General features: G+C 41.4%; 2 protein-coding genes across 3 annotated transcripts; both read right to left on the bottom strand.

Moving 5' to 3' along the window:
* Positions 1–39: 39 nt before the first annotated feature.
* pank2 (pantothenate kinase 2) lies at positions 40–10529 on the bottom strand. Its single transcript, XM_083792289.1, has 7 exons — positions 10122–10529; positions 9249–9601; positions 8078–8331; positions 4036–4212; positions 3512–3635; positions 2416–2541; positions 40–2133 (listed from the first exon to the last, which is right to left on the bottom strand). The coding sequence occupies exons 1-7, from the start codon at positions 10342–10344 to the stop codon at positions 2083–2085; spliced, it is 1308 nt and encodes a 435-aa protein (XP_083648415.1). The 5' UTR covers positions 10345–10529; the 3' UTR covers positions 40–2082.
* Positions 10530–11766: 1237 nt separating this feature from the next.
* mavs (mitochondrial antiviral signaling protein) lies at positions 11767–19866 on the bottom strand. Of its 2 annotated transcripts, XM_083791800.1 has the most exons (5): positions 19760–19866; positions 17589–17714; positions 15796–15976; positions 14369–15465; positions 11767–12760 (listed from the first exon to the last, which is right to left on the bottom strand). In XM_083791800.1, the coding sequence occupies exons 2-5, from the start codon at positions 17712–17714 to the stop codon at positions 12077–12079; spliced, it is 2088 nt and encodes a 695-aa protein (XP_083647926.1). In that variant the 5' UTR covers positions 19760–19866; the 3' UTR covers positions 11767–12076. The 2 variants fall into 2 exon arrangements, with proteins under 2 accessions (XP_083647926.1, XP_083647927.1); XM_083791801.1 differs by lacking the exon at positions 19760–19866 and having other exon boundaries at positions 15796–15972; positions 17589–17716.
* Between the last annotated feature and the right edge of the window lie 747 nt (positions 19867–20613).

The following is a 20613-nucleotide window of genomic DNA, read 5'->3' on the forward strand; positions in this document are numbered from 1 at the left end:
GATCTGAAATTCTGAAGGGAAATTGACGCCCACGATCGATAAGAAAATAATGTGTATTTATTTTTCAGTTTCAGTAAGAACACGTACATTACTATTCTGTAATAAAAATAACATTTTTATTTTTGCAAAGACAAAGTATGTCATTCGCCAACAGAGGGAAACCTTAGTATACAAATCCACTACATGATTGTCAACCATGTATAAGCATTAAATACAAAAAACACCATAGGCACTTTAATAAGAAACCTAAATACAAACAGTAGGACCATTATCCCGAAGAACTAAAAAGTATATGCTTTGATAACCCAGAGCAACTGGGCTATACAAGTCCCAAATCAATTCAAACCTCTTCTGGACGGCAGTGTAGTCCGTTTGCTTCTAGTTTCTTTCCCCACAAAATACTGATGGTAAAAGTTATGGTATAAAAACAAAAGTGCTTCCGTTTATAGTATATTGAACAATATCCTATAAACTGAAAATTTTCATTCTCAATGGGGCAAAAAGGGACTGGTTGATTTTACTAGATTCTCGAGTCATCTAGTCCTGTAGGCCCTGGCCCGCTCAGTGAATGCACACATACACATTTAAAAATGTCTTCTTTTCAAAAAGTATACGCTTCATCGCCCCCTTTTCACTCTTTGCCATCAGGTTTATCTAATATCAAAGAGGGTGCAACAATGGGTGTTCTCCAATCTGCAAGAACAAGGACAACTCTTGAGTATTTATTCATACCGTGGCGTGTACCACATTATTATTTTTTACTAGACAATGTACTGTCAAGTTGACCGTTTCAACCGTGGGTGAAGGATATTATTCCTGAGAGCTTCATGGCTTGTACCAACTTCTAGTACAGGATACATTCTGACATTGATACCGTTTCTGTCTAGCAGTAGTCTGGTTTCTCATACTGGCATCTGTATATCAGTACATCCCCGTTAACTGCACAAAACCACATCAGCTTCCTCTGCGACTGCGAGGGAGTGAATTAAAAACTGAAACAGTGTAAACTAAGTGAAAGGGGTTTAAAAAGGTGTCTCTGAAGACTTTGGTTAATAAGCATGAATGAACTCATTACCTGCAGGTATCAAGTTCTCAATAAAAGACATGTCCTCAGGTAAGAAGTATTCAAATAGACAAGGTGATGTAACAGAGTGTGGAGATTGGCTTCCAGAAGGGACGTTCTGCCATGTTGGAAGGAGTGACAGCCAAAGGAAAAATGAAAAATCACCTCTGCATAATAATCCTTGCTCCTTTTCATTGCATATTTGAATACCCAAATACCCAGACTGCAGACTAGGTATTTTCCTTTGTCGCACAGTCCTCCCTCCAACATGGTGTCTAAAATGCCAATCTTAATTAACCCAGATCAGAAAATTCTACAATATTCCTCTATTCAGCCGCACAATCAAATGTATCAGTCAGTGTCTCAGTTAAAGCACAAACCCAATGTAACAGTCATTTTAGGGTAGCACTATAATTAAAAGGGATAATTGGTCAAAGCTGCCAAAGTTTAGGGGGGAAAGAGAGGGAGAGAAAAACCCCCCAGTAATTTATCAGCCTTCCTAAATGTCAATGTGGAACATACAATTATAGCCATTTCTGCATTTTCAATTAAGTCGCATGAAAACATGCAACGGACAGAGTAGTTGAAAACCATTCTGATTCTTTTGGGAGGAGAACCACATGGGTGGCGCTTACTCCAGTGACATCTATGTTGGGTTAATAAGATGTCAATCACATGTCATTTAATGTGTTACTGTTCTATACTCTGGTAATCTGTGCACCGTCATAGGAAACAAGGGCCAACTATCTGACACCCATTGAGCAAAAAAACATGCAAGTGTTACCGGTGGTTTTCAACCAAATTCTAGGCAACCGTGGTGAATGTCTTTGAGAGGAGTTTTGAAAAAGACCGTAGAACGACAGTTGGCTACATTGCTTAATTTCTACGTGTTGGGCAGTGGCTTCCTAATGGTTGAATGGTCCTTGGACCAACAGCAGTTACTTTTGGATACAGTGTTAGATTTGGACAGGTTCTAAAGTGCTAATGGTCAATGCTTCAGGTAAAAAGTGCTACATGGCTTAGGATGGATTGAGCAGCTCCAGCAAAGCCCCAACTGCGCCAAAGTAGCCCTAAAAAGACAAAAATAGTTGTTTTATTCCATGCTAAATCATTATTTTAAGTAATGCTATGTTTTGTTTATTAGAGTCGTTTGTATCTACTGCTGATAAATGATTATGCAATTATAACTATGGCACACAATATTTATGGTACATACCAACAACCACAGCCATTCTAAATTAAAAAGTTATATTACAAGTCTGTGGCATAACAGGATTCATTCAGCAGCCCCATTAACCACAGAATGTGAATTGTCTTCATGCCTGCTTAACTACTGGGACAGGAGAGCTTACCTCATGCCTAAGGAAGAGTGCTTTGAGTTGGCCTTTGGACCAGTAGTCCATGGCATAGGCTAGGAGCTTCATGGAGAGCGTGTTCACCCTGAGGAAGTTACCCACAAACACAACCCTCTCGATGTTCTTCACCAAAGAAAGACAGAGAAGGGAGCAACTAATTAGGACATCGTTTTAATTTCTCAGACTTTTGCAAAGACAAACATGCTCTCAGTTCACTTTACCACCCAGTTTGTGCACAAAAATGGGGATAAGTGTCCACCAGAGGGGGCTAAAGCCGCCCCCTGGAGCCGTCCCTGCCATAAATGTAAACATACTATTAATTCATGCAAAAGACAAGTCCACTAAGTTTACTTGACATTATCAGAAATGAAATCTATTCATTTCTGATCAATTAGGCCTACCGTATATACTAACACAAAAGCTAAGAAAGGATTAAACAGAGGAAAAATAATGGAGGATAAACAGTGACACAGCAGATATCCGTATGCGCTTTCATAGCCCTGTACAATGCTGCTTGATCAAGATTCCACAAGGCAGCACCATAAAGAGGCTGAAAGCACAGAGGAAATAAGAGATATATAATGTCAAGCCTGATATATTTAATACTTCACCAGGCTGAAGTCATGGGGAGTGTATGTTTTGCATGTCAAAGCCGAAACTCTGCCCCAAATTTTCCAGATGCCTATCTGGAAAATTATAACGCCACCATGAGGCCATTTTGAAAATATATTTAGATTTCCTGACAAATGAACATTTTGGAGTTAACTGATTTCTGCCTGACAGTAGAGATAGATATGCCTTTTTTTTTTTTTTTTTTAAGATATTTTTTTTGCGGCTTACGCCTTTTATTGATTTTTGAAGGGACAGACAGTAGGCTGACAGGAAACGGGAGAGAGATGGGGGGATGACATGCAGTAAAGGCCGTGTCGGGTCCGGGAGTCGAACCCGCGGCACACTGCGACTGGATTACCAGTCCGGTGCCCAGACCGTTATGCTACGGCCTGGGCCAGATATGCCTTTTCAATGTGTAATTTATTTGAGTAATGATCATAATACCTAGTTGAGGAGGTTTTATCCACTGTGTACAACTAACCTCATTAAGAGCACACATTCTGGTGATGGATCCAATGTTATTGGTGATGGTGACCAGCGTGGCTCTGGCCAGGTCTTCTTTGGAAACCGACTCCCGCTTTTCTTTGGACATCATGTTGCCAAAACTGGCCCCCCACACACACACAAACAGGAACAGGAGATTAACGGGAACATTATGTTTAGACTGTACCCAATAGTTTTAAAACCTCATTCATAACTTTGACATTGAATTTCTAAATCAACAGTTGAATTCTGCTCACGTGGCTTTTTCTGCCTTTTTCTAAAGAAATACAAGTTTGGGATAATAGCACCATTTGCAGGCCATGACATGTGCTCTAGTGCTTTCCATCATCGTTTATTAATCCATTCCTTGTGGAATAACAATAACAAGATGTATAACATCACAACAAGATCCATGAGAGGATCGTTGAGCATTAGCGTGAGTCTTAGATCTCATCATAACAAACCTCCTCGCCTGCACTAGAAAACAGTCAAATGTGATTTAAACACTATTGTAGTGGATACCTGGAGGCCACAGCAAAGCCTGGCAGTCCAAACCTCTCGTAGTCCCCACCGTAGATGTCGCGCACCAGCTTGTCTACACGGGTGCTCTCACCCTGAGAGGCCATCTCCAAGGCCTCTTCAAAGCTAGAGCATCCAGTCAGCAGGGAACACAGACCCAGAAACGTCCCACCACCAAGGCTGGGAAGAGACACAAAAACACACGACAAGTATAACATTACTGTACTTGATTTGATGTGACTGCATATAGCAAGTAGTGCTTAACACATTTATCGCCAAGGCTGTCTTTATAATGCCAATTGGTCCTGCCAATGTTAAATCCCCTACTTTTAGAAATGTATAGAATAATCTCTGGTGGGGCTCCAATGACACGGAATATTTCAAAAGGAGGATTTTCATGTTTGCTTTCATGGAAAAAATAAACTGAGTTGATTACTATGTTCTGTTATGTAGATATCAACACTTGAATAAATGGTGGTACACGGTCCGAAAACCAGTAATTGGAGATATAGCCATCTGAAGTTTCAGTTAGCTTCTAACTGAATTTCAGAATGTCTACTATGGCCACATATTCACGCCATATATCAAATTAAAGCTACGTTTGTTTACTTTAATGTGGAAAAAAGAACACTATTCCATTATGTTCCACTATGTACATGTGAGGCTCTGAATGCAGCATGGTAAAAAAAAAAAAAAATGAAGAAAAAAAAATGAAAAAAAAAAAATGAAAAAAAAAAAAAAAGGAAAGGAAAACAATTGAAATGAAAAAGATTTAAAAAAATAATAATAAAAAAAAAAATTGAAAAAAAAAATTGAAAAAAAAATGAAAAAAAAAATTGACAAAAATTGAAAAAAAAAAAAAAGAAAAAAATAAAAATAAAATAAAAAAAAAACCTAAAGGGGTTCTCTTTTCACAACACGTCAGACGCGCTGTGAGCTTATAGATCTGCTATTTTCAAATAGCTGATTTGAATTATACTCTGTATTGCATGTACTACACTGCCATCTCATGGCCACACCATGGTGGTGCACTCATTCCATTGCACTGTGGCACTGTGGCCATGAGATGGCGGTGTAGTACAACACACAGTCACATGGACACACACACTTACATTTGGAACGCGCACCAACACGTGCGCGAGACGTCTAAAAGACTTATAAAAGACGTCTAAAACACTGCAATATTTCATGAACCTGGTTGCTTGTTTCACTCACAAGCAACCTGGCAACAACCGTCCAATCACAATCGTCAAAAATACGTAAACAATGGAATCGTAATACTAATTTAGAAACATAATACAACTTTGAATCACTTCCTTTGGTTATTGGTTACTTACATTATATAATATTTACGTTTCTAATGCCAATAAAGCCATTTGATTGTATGTTATGTGCATTTTTGTCATGATCCTTGTTGCTTGTTTCTATCACCATCCCTGGCAACACCGGACATGTTGATCTGCCCAGCTACCATGCCATTGTTGGAAAGGTTTAACCAATCGGTTTGCTAGACCCCAGACCCCTAGACCCCAGACCCCTAGACTCGTTGAAGTGGGATGAGGACAGGATTGCATGCATGCAAAGCAGAAAGATAGTTTTATTCTGATCAATCGTTTGATGACAAATTGGACAATATCGAGGGTTTTATTTGCATTGTGCACGGTGTACAGAGGAAATACGTTTTATTTGTGCACGGTGGATCTGGTTGCATGGATTGGATTATCAGTCTGATAGACTCGCTGGAGATGGACTCAGGGCAAATAAATGCGAGAATTTGTATACTTTTATTCTGAGATCGTTGGATTGACAATGAGGGAAATAAGTTTTATATGCATTTTGCACGTGGACAGTGGACATGGGATGGCTTCGGATCAATCTTGGACGAGGGAAAAAAGTTTTTATTTGCATTTTCACATGGATAGTCGTTTTCCGAGACGTTTTTCAGGTAAGGAAACATTGCTTCTGTTGTTCAACTGACACCGATGGAGGCAATCAGGGACATTTTTTGTCACTTTCTTTGCTCGCTCACACCTCCTGTGTGTGTGTGTGTGTGTGTGTGTGTGTGTGTGTGCTTGGGGGGGGGGGGACCTCAGCATTTTTAGGACCGTCCACTTGAAATATGACACCACGCGTTCGCTTTGTTGGGAGTGTGGAGTGGGGGCTGTGCTTCTGTGTGTGTGTGTGTGTGTGTGTGTGTGTGTGTGTGTGTGTGTGCGCGTGTATACTGCGCAGAGCTGAGATCACCGTGGTGCGAGTGCGATTTTCTTTGAGACACAACTCGGTGAGAGGCGAGCCGTGTGTGTGTGTGTGTGTGTGTGTGTGTGTGTGTGTGTGTGTGTGTGCGCACATGCCTGGGCAACGTGTTTCGTCTCTCTGACACAGCACAGTGTGTGTGTGACTGTGTGTGTGTGTGTGTGTGTGTGTGTGTGTGTGTGTGTGTGCCGGGAGCCGGCCACGTCTCTTTCTCTCTGTGGTTGCGGCTGTCAGTGTTGTCTTAGCTTGTTTTGACTCGGATTCAATAGGTTACTCATTAATTTGTGCATGGTGTTTTTGTTTTTCGTGCTGTGGCCACGTCTTTAAAGATAGAGGTTCGGGGGTAACATTGATGTGCACGTAAGAGATGACATTTTCATATAACGGGGGGACCCCAATAGAACGCAAAATGCGTTCGTGGCACGCACGGGGAATTTAATTTATTTGCGTTTCTTGCGTTCCAGGCAGGGGGTGGGTTAAGTTATAGTGTAAAATACAGGAGAAAAAAAACCTGTTCTACTACCAGTCACAAATCCTAATTTAAAAAAGATTAAAGTCTCTAAATTGTTAATTAAAACTGGCCATATCGTGCATCCTATTCCAACAGAAGACACAGAAGGCCATTGTGTCGGGGAGACACAAAGCAGTTATGTGCCAGACAAACTAAATGAAAGTGCCCTTTTCAAGGTCACTAGACAAAAGCCCCACTGGTGGAAACAAACCTGTTTGGTAGGAGGTGGCAGAGAGAGTGTGTGTGTGTAATCAACCAACAAAGAGTAACTAGACCTACCTTAATTTTATATACTACCTAAATACAAAAGTTCACAAGCAAATGGCTAATAAAGGAATGGCTAAAGTGGTCAGGGGGTGCACGCACATCCCGGGTAAATCAACGGGTGCTTGAACAAAATAATAAACTGTAGGAGGAAGAAGAAGTCTGCAAACCGTTTTAAAAGCTCCCCAAAAAAAACTTAATTTACTGCTTTGGTTTTTTGGAGAGCTTTTAAAATAGTAAAGGAATGGCCTCATCTTGACAGCTTCAAAAATCCTGTCACGAGGGCACCAGGGAATCACAGGGTCAGCCGACACCAAACACTGACTGCCGCTTGACCGGCACCCTTCAACAAAAACCTCTATCCAGCATCAATTGGAAAGGTGATTGCGTGTTTTACTGGGTTTGAGGTTTATCTCTTGTATGTGAAGGTGCTGTTACTGCTAGTTGACAGGGAAATACTAGTCTGTTATTAGCATACTTTTATTGCAAAACTCACTTTGTCTGTGAAAACATATTGTTTAAAATGAAAATCCCACCAACCTCAAATGTTGATGTTTTTTAATTTTGTAACAAAAAAAGTACATTCCCCCACCAAAAAAACCACACAGATATGATGGCTATCAGAATACACTGAAGCACTCATTTGGATTTCAGATGAGAAATACATAGACTTCCTAATTGTTGTCTGAAATGAAACCACTTCAGATAACATTTTGTGTAGGATACACATGAGTATAATCCACGTTCAGAAAATGCACTACTTTTCTATGTAATTTAAAATGTGATTTTATTTTAATATTATATATTAAGCATTTCAAATGGCTTTTATTGTATATAATCAACATTTTCTGTTGAGGTTTGGCCTTTATTATAGATTGAAATGAGGACAATCAGTACCAAGGAGACAATCAGTAACAAGGAGTGTTCCCTTAATTGTAAACCAGCCGTGTAGTCAGCTACATCCCTAGTTCTATTTAATTATCGATTGTAATTACCATTATTGATATCATTACCTACCTGGTCCCAGTGACTCGTTTGTAGTTCTTTTCAGAGTAGACTGCCAGGATGCTTACTCCAGACCCTATGTTGACCAGCAGCAGAGGGTAAGGGTTCTCCAAAGTGTAGTCCAACTGGATGCAGTGCTCCGGGTCCGTTGGGTTCTCAAAGTAGTAGCACTCTGATGGGCCACTGGACATCACAGAGTCAATGTACAGGACCCCTCGAACCAGGCAGTCCAACTCATCTAATTTATGGAGCTGTAGGTCAGCCATCTTTAAAATAGTAAGAAATACAATTATTGCTGAAACGGTTATAGTAACTCATGTTTATGTATGGCTTATCTATAACAACTGTTTAATGAAGTGTTTCACACATCCTACAATACAACTAGGAATTATAAGGTTGGTAGAGAGAAAAAAAAGAATGCGAATGGTGTCACCATAGACACAAACAGAATAGCAGGAAACAGAAGGGGTGTGTGTGTGTGTGAAGGAAACGGGAAACTTTTATTTCGGAAGAATTGGAAATGTGTCCAAAAAAAGAATCAATCCCCATTCTATTTATAGATGAACCACTCCTTTCCTTTTTTTAAAGGGCCAAAGAAAAATCAAACACTGAAGCAGGGAAACTAGATCACTCGTTTCTATGTTGTATAGTTGCCTGTATATACACATGTTGAACGTTCACATGGAACAAGCCCTTTTTGTGATTTCGCTTTTGTATCATACTGCTGTAGCCTACTTTTATACATTCAATCAAAAAGTATTTTTCTGACATGAAGTTACTGTTCGGTTGTGGAAATCTGTCCAAACTTAAGTGATGCATCCATCATTTTGGACGTGTTCTTCAGTTCTACCAGAATGACTGCTTCAGCTAGCCTCAGACCATAGGCATAGTGTCACCATTCTCTCCATCATCACATCTGTGCACTTTAACAGTGGTTCTCAATGTGGGGACCATTGGTTCTATTTATACTCTAATATTTAAAATGAACACAGACATTTTTACACTGTCGATTGGGGTTAGGGCCTGAGGATTCTAAGGGATAAAAATCATATAAAATGGCCAAATGGGTGTCAGTGTCCTATCCATTTCAAACTGGGCATCATTGAAATTGCAACGGCTGAGAATTACTGCTCAAGAGTCTAGAACAACAAAACAAAGCTAAGAACATATTCCATGGACCCACCGTGCGGAAATCAGACTCAAACTTGTACGCCCCACCTCCAGTGGCACAGAGTGTGGTGTGCAGGCTGGAGAAGTGCTTGTTCCTGCCCATCTGGAGGAAGGCTGGTAGGTCGTGCGTGGGGAACCGAATAAAGTGCAGGTTTCCCGTCCGGCCGCATATCGTCAGATCCTGCAGCTCCAAGTGCACATCCCTGATGCCCGTCTTACCATAGGCGGTATTCGAGGTCAGGTACCGACGGATGCTCTTCAGGTTCTCCACCTCCTCCTGCTCCTCCTCTGCTGTGATGTCTTTGGGCTCAAAGTAGACCAGCTTCACCAGTGTGCCACCAATGTCCATGCCAAACCATGGAAACGCTGCAGTATGGAATGATACACTATGTCACAAATTCACAATGAAGTGGACATAATCACATAAGCCAATTATGTGTAACATAAATCAGGATTTAATAACTTAAATGTGTTTTCTTTGGTATTTAAATGCTTATTGACAACAAGAGAAAATAGAATCGATTGCACAGTGTGTATCCCCTGATCATTGCAAGAAACCATTCTCAGGAGCAATAGTACAATGTGTACTGCAAACGCCATCTTGTTGGAAATCAGGTCCTGTCTATATAGCGTTCATTAGCTGTACGTCGTAATACCGATGCCAACATTTTCATATATTTTATATACATGGTCGCTGTATAAAATCTAGCTTGAATGAAACACGGGGCCTCTGTGGCTTTGTTTTGACGAAGGCACGTTCGCAGCATTCATTGTTTTCGTTTCGACCACCACTATATTCATGGGAACGCCTTCCATTTTTGTAAACATGCAAGACAACGATCCGGTTCCAGCAAATACACGGAGCCCGACAGACAGGTTCACTTACGCGGCCTGTTCTTCCCCAGCAACTCCATCCTCTGCCTCGCCGCGGAGTTGGACAAGCGTCGGTCGGATGTGGCACTTCCAGAGGCCGCGGTGGTGGTGTCATTGTTCGGCTCGTTCAGGAGGAAACGCTTCGGCATCTCCTTCATGGACCGCATCTGCTTCGTGGGCGTTTCATCTCCGTCGGTGGCTTCATCATTGTCGCGCTGATAGCCATTGAACGCCATTGAAAGCCAATAATCAGCGGCATATATATGTCGCAATTTGTTATCTGTTAATACTTAACGCCGGCGGTCTCTTTCTTTTGATTGCGCTCGCTTGTTGTTGCCAAGCAAGCACGAATTGCTTGGCTTGATCAGCTACCAACCAAGCGGTGTAATTTGAACGTCCATAAAGGTTCATATCACTCTGGGTCTGGAGAGGACGGAGTGGAATGGATGATGGAAGGCTCAGCCAATCACAGTGCAAGTGGGCCACTCAAGCCCGGTTTTAAGGTTCTTCGTGCGATGGTGTCGCGCGGCTAAATAGCTAAGCTCACATTGCGTCGCATCGGCATATTTTCGTGGGAGAGAAATTACATTATGCACAATAATGTACTGTATACTATGTGGTTTCTCTGTGGGAAATAACAACTATGCACACAGGTGGCAGAACATTTTATTGAAATATTTGTCAGTGCATAGACAATGCATACGGATTTAGATAAATCTAGTTGAGATAAAAACATATTTCATTTACTGTAAAGATAATAAGGCCAGGCATTGACTCCAGAAAGTCTTCTGCTTCTGCCTGTGCAAAACAATGATCTAAATAGGCCTATGCCTAATTAAACCCTGTAAGCACATATCTCTTTCACCCCACTTGACATGACACATTCAATTACTTTACATACAGGTAAAGAAATTGAAATGGAAATAGTATGGTACTCATATTTTCAGGGGATAAGGATAACCAATAATCTATTGACATCAATGTGTCTCGAGTCGAGACAATAGATTTGTGCCTAAATATTGTTGGTCACTTACTGAAGCAGTAGCCTATTGCTGTATAACCCATTTCTAAACAGCATGTCACGCATGGCTGTTTATTTGTTTGGAAATTCACATATCGGAAGACTTTAAAACCCATACAGAATATATTTGCATCTTTCAAAAATATACAATTGTGCAAATATTCTTTTAAAATAGATTTTGTAATACATTTTCAAAAATATGTATAAGACCCATCATCTAATGACTTGGCGCATAAGACATTGGTGCATCAGTCATTTTAACCGTGCACATAAAGTTACGAGAGTTTCTGTTTAATTTCACTGTCAAGGACATGTGTATATATATATATATATATATATACATACATTTAAATAAATAAATACAGTGCATAATCTACCACTTGGGCCAATACTAACTAAATTACTACACAGGAGAAGCAAAAATCATGGAATGTGATGACACTAATATCTTACAGTATATTTCACATTACAGTCTGCAGTTAAGACTTAAGAGTGCTTTTGTGGAAGACACTCATTCGTTCATTAACAAGAAAGTGCTCATCAGATAAGAGAATACATGCGTTATTATATGATATAACGGGGTACGCCCTTACAAACCACATATTTATACTCTGTACACAAATAACCTGAAAAGAGAAATATACAAATTATACAAATAAAATAAACAGGGTACGCTGTCGCCAATAGTATTTGGTCATTTTTGTTTGGGCTAAAACATTCAACATGGTTGGAGAAAAAAACACAGAAAACATAATCCTTAGCAAAAGGCTGATGATTATAAGCGATCAAAATTCTGAAAATAGATTGTTATTACTGGGCAAAGATTAAACCATTACCTAACCCTGTGGAAAAGCCTTGAGCCTTCATGGTCCAGTGTGATTTCAATAAGGCACCATACCCTCTTTCAAAAGACTTACCTTCTATTCCATCACAAGATTTAAATCTCTTTAATGCTTCAGCTTCCATGCTATGAGCAGGGCACAGGCGCCCACTCCTGCAGCTGTCACAAAGTACTTTGTGTGAGAAGATTTCATGCTGCTCCAGGGTTTCTTGTCCATTGGATCTTGTGGTTTCAGCTCCAGTGCAGCCCCAGCTGCCCCGGACTCTGAGGGGTGGCAGTTGTCATTGGAGGTGGCATTAAATGATACTGTGACAGCAGTGGCAGCCAGTTCTGGTGCAGAATTGAGCTCCTTGGTAAGAGCGCTGGTTGCTTGACCATTGCGAAGCTGTGGTCCCTCCGACATGCTGGCTCCATTCCCCACCACCTTCTCATATTCGTTGTCCTCACAACTGTGAGAAGACAACTCTGGGGACACAGAGGTCACAATCTCAGGCTCACTGTTATTTTGAACAGGTTGGGTTTCAGATGCATTCGCATTCTGCGTCTGGCCATCTTGATTTTGGATTGATAGCTCCTCAACCACACCGTTCTCCTGACATGATGGTGGGGATGGTGTTGGGGTTACTTGGTGAACCAGGAAAGCACCTGAACAGGCCACAGCAGGAGCAGAAACTTGAGTAGTCAGTTCAGAGTCTGCTGCTGCTTCGCTGAACCCAGGCAAAGCATTCTGACCTTCAGCTGGGATTGTGGTAGTACCTGTGGTGTCAGTGTGCAGACCGTTTTGAATAGCCTGGAATTAAGATAAAATGTCATCATGCGTTAGTATACTGCAAGGATCAGCAAGTATGTTTGGCCTTGGACAATTTCTTTGTCCAAGTCGTTACATGATGGGCCAAAACACAATCAAAGGTTTATTTATGATCTGGAATGTTGACAGACTATCTGCACCTGTGACAATCAAATGTCACAGGTGCAGATATATAATCATTTTGTGAAGGCTACATTCTTGAATGAGGACTTTTGTAAAAAAAAGAAAAAAAAGAACACCTGCACGTGCCACATATAGACAGACATACTCCCTTTAAAAAGAGATAAACAAGCACTTTCATTGAATAGGAGCTCAAGGTCTCTTCACTCTTCTCTTTGCCTGTGCTTCACTCCAAACATGGATACAAGTGTGTGATAAGAGTGCTTATTATTTTTTTATTTTTTTTTTAATGTTTGTTTGTGGCTTTCGCCTTTATTTTATATATTTTATGGAGGGACAGACAGTAGTCTGACAGGACATGGGGAGAGAGATGGGGGGGAAGACATGCAGTAAAGATCGTCGGGATCGGGAGTTGAACCCGTGGCACACTGCCAGGCTGGATTGCCAGCCAAGGTGCATGGATTAAAAGGATCTACAGTTTGGTATGAATATTTTGGTCACGAACCCCCATAACTCCTAGAGTGTACAAATGCCATTTGCACACTCTCAGAGTTACTCTATTTAGTTCCAAACTACAATTTAGCTGGAAGCCCCTCAATAACTCCTAGGGGTCCCTGGATCCCACTTTGAGAATCACCTATATGTTGGACTGTCAGAAAAGGAAAATTATTAACAAAATCATTTTCGGGGCCAGATGTTACCACCCAACGGGACACCGGTTTCCTAAAAGTGGTACTGTATTGACCCAAACCCAAGTTTAAAGGGTTAGCAGCATGTACATGGTTTGTTCCTTGTTCCTAAAATCAACGTTAGCAGTAGCAGCATGTTATTTACAAAAATGGAGCAGGACACAGGTGTGTGTCTTGCAACGTCTGGTCGTGCGAAAGTGCGTGTGTGACGTCCGCTGACGGGTCGTAAGCACATGTGTGCGTGTGTGTCAGACCACACGAGCGGGGTGGGACAATTAGCAACATTTCTCTCTCTATGGCAACGATAGGGACGGGGGACTGTGTGTGTGTGTGTGTGTGTGTGTGCGCTGCTGCCTTCCCCTGCCCCTGCCCCTCCTGTGACAAAATATGCGGATCTCATCACGCATTGGTCTGAGCAGCCACCAGGCTATATGCACAGACGACAGACACAACAGTAATCAATCATCCCATGAACCATATTTGGAGGATCCATGTGGTGGATTCTGTCAATACTTTTCAATGGGAACGGAGCGGTTTGTTGCCATTTTCAGATTTCCACATTAACAACTCTCTGTTCCCATTGAACAAGTCATTGGCAAAAATATAGCAGAATCCGCCACATTGGCAGAATCAAAGTTCAATTTAACTGCACCCTCAAGCCTGATTCATGCTTTAGCGGCATGTCACGCATGTCATGCAACATGTCAATTTCTCAACTGAAACTCTTTTCAATAAAATACACATTATTTTAAGGCAATATTTTCTATTCTATTCTATTCACCTGTGCTGCGATGGGGGCAGAGTGTTCTTCAGGCTCCAGAACAGTGGGAGCCTCTTTGCCCTCTGGCGGGGTGGAGGTGTCTTGAACCAGACATTTTTCTGGTGACTCTTCTGTCTCATCTGTCTGAGGGGTTGCTGATTGGACGGGATGATGCTGTAATGTAGCAGCAACTGCATTGACCTCAACCGGAGGTTCTGGTTCAGGGGTCTCTTCAATAGGAGGTTCTGGGCCAGGAGACTCCTCAACAGGAGGCTCAGAGTCAGGGGTCTCCTCAACAAGAGGCTCAGGGGTCTCTTCAACAGGAGTCTCGGTGTCAGGAGTCTCAACAGGAGGTTCAGGGTCATGGATCTCTTCAACAGGAGTCTCAGGGTCAGGAGTCTCATCAACAGGAGGTTCAGGGTCATGGATCTCTTCAACAGGAGTCTCGGGGTCAGGAGTCTCATCAACAGGAGGATCAGGGCTCTCTTCGACAGGAGGTTCAGGGTCAGGAGTCACATCAACAGGAGGATCAGGAGTCACCTCAACAGGAGGCTCAGGGTCAGGGGTCTCTTCAACAGGAGTCTCATCAACACCAGGTTCAGGGGTCACCTCAACAGGAAGCTCATCTGTCTCATCTAAGTCTGTCTGAGGAGGAGGACTCCGTGGTGGGCTGACCTCTGGGGATGCTAATGGGGGCCGTAATGTATCAGCAACTGCATGGACTTCGACAGGAGGTTCGGGATCAGAGGTTACCTCAGAGCTGGCCCCAGAAACCTCACTAGCACCATCAATTGCTTCATCAGGAACTGGACTCTCGTCACCAGAAACAACCTGAAGGTCTACATCTGAATTTTCCTGAACAGGTGGTGGTGATGGCCAGGCTTCAGCGGCCAGGCTTGGTGGTGTCTCTGACTGTGACTCTGGCTGGGCAGAGGCTGGTGGTGAGACCTGGGCTGCTGGCTCTGGAGGAGCCAGAGGTGGGGGCACTACAGCCGCTTGATTGTTGTCAACACTCTCTGGAATGGACACTGATTGGTTGGCAGATGGTGATGGTGGTGGTGGTGGTGGATGGACATGTGCTGTGACAACATGTGCTGCAGGAGCGGGTGGGTTGGGATCTAGAGCAAAGGAGATAAAGAAATGACAGTTACTCTTCACAGTCACACCGTAAAAACTGTTCTACTTATGTAGATAAAAAAGGGACTTGAAGAATACTATTCATTCTATATTGTATACTTATCAGGAGGTGATACACAGGTAAAAACACAGAAATAGGGAAATAGTACTGTAACTGTTGAAGACAAGATGTACTTTATAGTAAGCAGGTCTAAACTGTTAATGGCAAGGTATAATTTCATGCTGTGATTTCAAACTGGACTTGAGTCCAATTACAGCTCACAATTGTCACAATAATCCAAATCTCCACACAAACACAAGGATGTGCTTACTGCCTTGGTCTCTCAGTGAGTCATATTCCTGTCTCATCTCCACGGCCATAGTAGTGTGTTCACATGCTTCCAGCGCCGAGATAAACTCCTCGGGCCAGTTGTCTCTCACCATCAGACAGGCAAGAAGAAGCTTCATGGCATCATAATTTCCACTGGTTGCTTTTTTTGCCTCTATTTCTTCCTAAAGGTAATAGTTTTTTAAAGGGACATGCAACAAAAACATTCATCAGTCAATAAAGACAGCAATTGTGAAGACTTGCAAGTATGATCGAACCCTACAAACCCTCGCGCGCACTCAGATCAGCCAACGCAGGGAAGCTGGAAGTACCCTCACTAAAAACGCCGGGACAACGCTCCACACGTCCCAAACTCTTCTCCCTTCTGGCTCCAAAACTGTGGAATGCACTTCCCATTGCAGTCAGAACTGCAGCATCACTCCCAATCTTCCGCCGTAGTCTGAAAACCCACCTTTTCAGACTCCATCATGGCCCATAGCACTTACCCCACCCCCTTAGATAGCATTTCTGTAGACTTAGATAGCATTTGATACAGACTTATAGCATGTTATGTAGACAGCACTATAATTGCATTGTATGTAGTCATAGCACGTCATAGTACATATGTATAGCATAGTAGTATAGATGTATAGTTTATATGTATAGCTTCATTATATAGATATTCCACTGTTACTTTCTTAGCTTACGCATGTTTCTTGATAAATGTTTTTATGTGATCTATTCCCATGCTTTTTTGTTCTTGCTTAATGGAAGTCGCTCTGGATTAAGAGCGTCTGCTAAATGCCTAAATTGTAATTGTAATTGTAGACTAAAATCTTAAAACTTATAAACAGGATCAAACTTCTGTTACCATCCACCCAAACAAAATGATACACATCCAAGTGTTTCAAAGTCAAAGGCAACATACAGTAAACCGTACATGTCATTACTACATCAAGAGTAATGTTAATGGGTGAATATTTATTTATTTAGAATTCTGGTTAAATGACTGGTTTAATGATTCTGGTTTAAAGTACTTTTCATCCAATATTACATTAAGCTTCTGCTTCGTTATTTTGAGCATTTTTCCAGATATCAGTGTAATTGGTGGCATTTACATACATTATGTGCCTGCCCCATGAATTATACTGTATTTGCTCAAACAAACATCATGGACTGTTAATTAGACTACACCCACCCCCCATATCTCTCCTCAAGTCACATCTTTCAAACAATTTCACAATACTCTGTGAGTCTTTTGAATTGTACTACTTTTGACACTGTGCTGTGTCTAGCACCAGCGACGAACTGGATGTGCAACCCACTGTTCTGAACTAATGTTTCTCTGTGATCAGGAGGATCACAGATCCTCAAACATGACTTGCTAGGTGGCACTTATTACTGTTGGTTACTTGTAGGTGAAGCTTGCCATGGAGTTGCACTAAGATGCTCTTGATCTGAATGGCAGCTAAATACCTACAATGTAAATGCAACATTTACTGAGTGCTTATAACTACACATTTAGTAGTAGTTACTAGTTATTTTCTCTTCTTTACTCTGACTTGAGTCCATTTGAACCCACAGTAACAGTACTTCTACTTGCATCCTTTCAACCTCAGCTTCAACAACTTAACCCTACTATGTTGTAGGTCAAATAGTGAAAATAGAAGATCGACAAGCTCACAATGCATTGCTTGTAAATAGTTTCGCTGAATGTTTGTTTATTTTTGCCAAATGTTTACCTATTACGAGTCATGCCCAGAATAGGGACATTATGGTTCATGTGGTTGAACTCACTCTGTCATGGTTGGTCAAGCATGGCAAGTGAGGGATGATCTGTCTCACTTTCACCGTGGAGGCAATACACCCCATCTTCCTCAGCAAGTAGCCATTGTATAGTTTATCTCTGGCATACTCAGACATCTGAAATATGAGACAGAAGTGAGGATACAAAGCAAACGTCATTACAACTGCATGTCCATACGCTGTGCCCGCCCCCTTCAATAGTATAATATGGTAGGCTATAGGTTTTTAGAAGAGCAAGCAGTCACTACATAGATTATTGTTTAACTAGTAAAGTTATGAACCTTAGGAAAACACTATCCGGAGCATCTGAAAGTTTCAGTGGTTGGCAGTTTGTTCTAAAAGTATTATTGGATCACAGAATAATCTGGGAACAGCTGGCCTTTTGATCTAATATCATTAATTTTGTATAACAGGAATACTGTCTGGGCACTATAGCTTTAATGGTATTTCACTTTGAACATTTCTGGGGTCATTTTAACATCTACTCAGTCTTGTGTGTGAACCGCACCCAAGACAGTTTTTATGTTGCTTGATTCGATATGAAGTTCAATGGGCAAATATTGAATCACGTAACTGTAGTTTTAGGAAGTGAGTAGGTCTATCATGGAAAAATAGACCTGTCATTCCATGGAAAACACCTTGTTTCACACACAATCATTGAGTTATATTAAATGACGCAATTGCTGGGACCTTTTACATTATTTCTTCTTTTGGTAAACTGAATGCAAATACAAATATTCAAAGCTATAGCAAACCAAAATAAAAGGTTTTTCCCTTTCTCTGCAGTGTAGTAGGCTACAGCTTGTGACTTGCCCTTATTACATATGACACAGGTAGGCTACAAGGTAACTAAATGGCAGTATTTCTCTTGGAGGAAAATAAAACAATGTGCATTCCAAAGAGTTTCTCAATATGGAGACTGAGGTTTGACAGGCTAGTAACTCTAGACTAGTAACTCATTTAATGACCTCTAGACTCTAATGACCACAACTGGTGGGCAGGGCAATTTTCAACATGTCAAAAAAGACATGGTCTCTTCTCACTGCAAACACGCCCCCTCATGACATTCCAATGGCCTTTCATGGTTGACTGGAGACCCAGCACATGTCGTTTTGTATATTGAATACACACTAAACCCTGACTCTGTTTATACCCATACATACATCATCTGAAATAATCTGTTGTTATGTTAAGTCGGGGTGTCCTGTCAACACCAGCCTGCGTCAAAGAGCATGTTAACGTTTATACTAGTAGGCCTATTTTAATCTAGTTAATCCAGCTGGGTGAAGGATAGCTGACAACAGTGTGTGGACACTGGACACCTAAAGACAGACAGAAAACAAGGAGCAAAGTCTTCTGCCTGAACTCCAAGAAATCTTGCATAAGTTGCATTATTACCCACATCAGAAGCCAAGCCTGTGTAGATTAGGCTACTATTATAAACTACTAGGTGGAATGTGATAATTTGCAACCGTTAATCCATTCTGCAAATTAGCAACTAATTTGTTTCCTGGCGATTGATTGCAAATTAACTAGACAGGTGGAAATCGTGGGGAAAAAGCACCTTGAGGCAAGGACAATTATACAGGACTGTGCCAAAAAGAATGTCCTCTAACTGTCAGGTCATGATAGCTCTTTCTTGGCAGACTCCTTGTTTTTTTAGATAGGTCAGTTGTCAAGCATACAATAGACCTATCAGTAAAGTAAAGCCATTGTAGTACAATCTTAAATCCTCATTAGGCTATTGCTTTGCAAAAAAACCCTTTGTGGTAGTAAGTTACAACAGGTCACAGTAAAATGCATCACCAGTTGAGTAGTAGTAGGACCAGTTGAATTTATTACATGTGATTGAGAGGTAATATAAGACGTTCCCAAACTTTTACTTGAAAACTTGACATTCCTGAAGGCTGCACAATGTGCACAATGCACATACACTATTTTAGCAACAGGAGGCTGCAGGCACTTTCATAGAAGGCTATTGTGCGAAAGTTCAGAGCTCTAAATGACTAACATGACACTGCACTGTCTGCATGGATGAGTTGTCATTAATACAGGCAATATAAAGTAGGCTAGACTAGTTGTCCGTCCAATGTGGGATAAGGGATATAAATAGTAGTTATTATATTTGTATCGATATCATGCATGGACAGTTGGACACCCACCTTTCCGTGTTGAGAGGATCAGTGAATCGGTGAATCTCTTTGAATAGAAAAGTTCTTCTTGCTGTTAGAGCAGCCTTGTGGTGGTGACTGGCAGACTATACTGTTGGTTCATAGGTTTGGTTCTCAGGTTGGTCAATGGTTCTTATTGGACGAAAATACCTGCGCGTAAAAAGAGGGAACCAATTGCGAAGTGGCGCAGGCACTGGAGGTATGGCTCGTAAAAACACAACAGATCTACAAGCTAACAACGCGTCGCACCCAAACGCGTTGATAGCTTGTAGATCTGTTTGGTTTTTTTAAGCGAGTGACACCTTCGTGGAAGTGCGTTATAATCCGATGATGACCTTCCCTCTGTCCACCACCGATGTGGTGTGGCCAACTGAGCTCCGAGATTGGATCTCGATTTGAGGTTTACATCTGTCTAATCCCCGGCCCGGTCTAATCCTTTCAGTTGCGCAGCAGCGAAAATGACCAGCAGGGAATAAACCACGCTCATAGAATAGAATAAACGGTAATAGACTTCATGACCACAACAAGTGTACTACTGTGTAGTTAATTAGTTTTGGAAGGAAACAACAACACTGAACTGAAGCATTTTATGATCAGTAGCCTAAATAGTAAAATTTAATAAATAATAATAAATAAATAAAAAAACAGTATAGACGTTATTTGTAACTTTCGACGTTCCACATGGTAGCAATCCCATTGAGTAATACAATATAACTTGGATAAAATGTGAAGTTATGCACACCACACACACACACACACGATATTAGGCCCTACGTTTTATATTCTGGGTTGGCTCACTGGCTAATGGCTGAGAAGCAGCAGACTGACAGTGTTTCGACGGTTCG

This window comes from Protomyctophum parallelum, assembly GCF_964188405.1.
Source record: "Protomyctophum parallelum genome assembly, chromosome: 20".
In the NCBI taxonomy this organism is placed as follows: Eukaryota; Metazoa; Chordata; class Actinopteri; order Myctophiformes; family Myctophidae; genus Protomyctophum; species Protomyctophum parallelum.

Bases quoted from the DNA above. Each gene is read 5' to 3' on its own strand.
- pank2 (XM_083792289.1), bottom strand. From the start codon at position 10,344: ATGGCGTTCAATGGCTATCAGCGCGACAATGATGAAGCCACCGACGGA. The intron at 4,213-8,077 runs GTAGGTAATGAT...GTCTCTTCCCAG, and splicing joins AAACGAGTCACTGGGACCAG to CCTTGGTGGTGGGACGTTTC. The intron at 2,542-3,511 runs GTTAGTTGTACA...TCTTTGGTGAAG, and splicing joins GAATGTGTGCTCTTAATGAG to AACATCGAGAGGGTTGTGTT.
- mavs (XM_083791800.1), bottom strand. From the start codon at position 17,714: ATGTCTGAGTATGCCAGAGATAAACTATACAATGGCTACTTGCTGAGG. The intron at 15,466-15,795 runs GTAAGCACATCC...CCTTTGCTCTAG, and splicing joins CTCACTGAGAGACCAAGGCA to ATCCCAACCCACCCGCTCCT. The intron at 12,761-14,368 runs GTGAATAGAATA...TCTTAATTCCAG, and splicing joins CTGCCCCCATCGCAGCACAG to GCTATTCAAAACGGTCTGCA.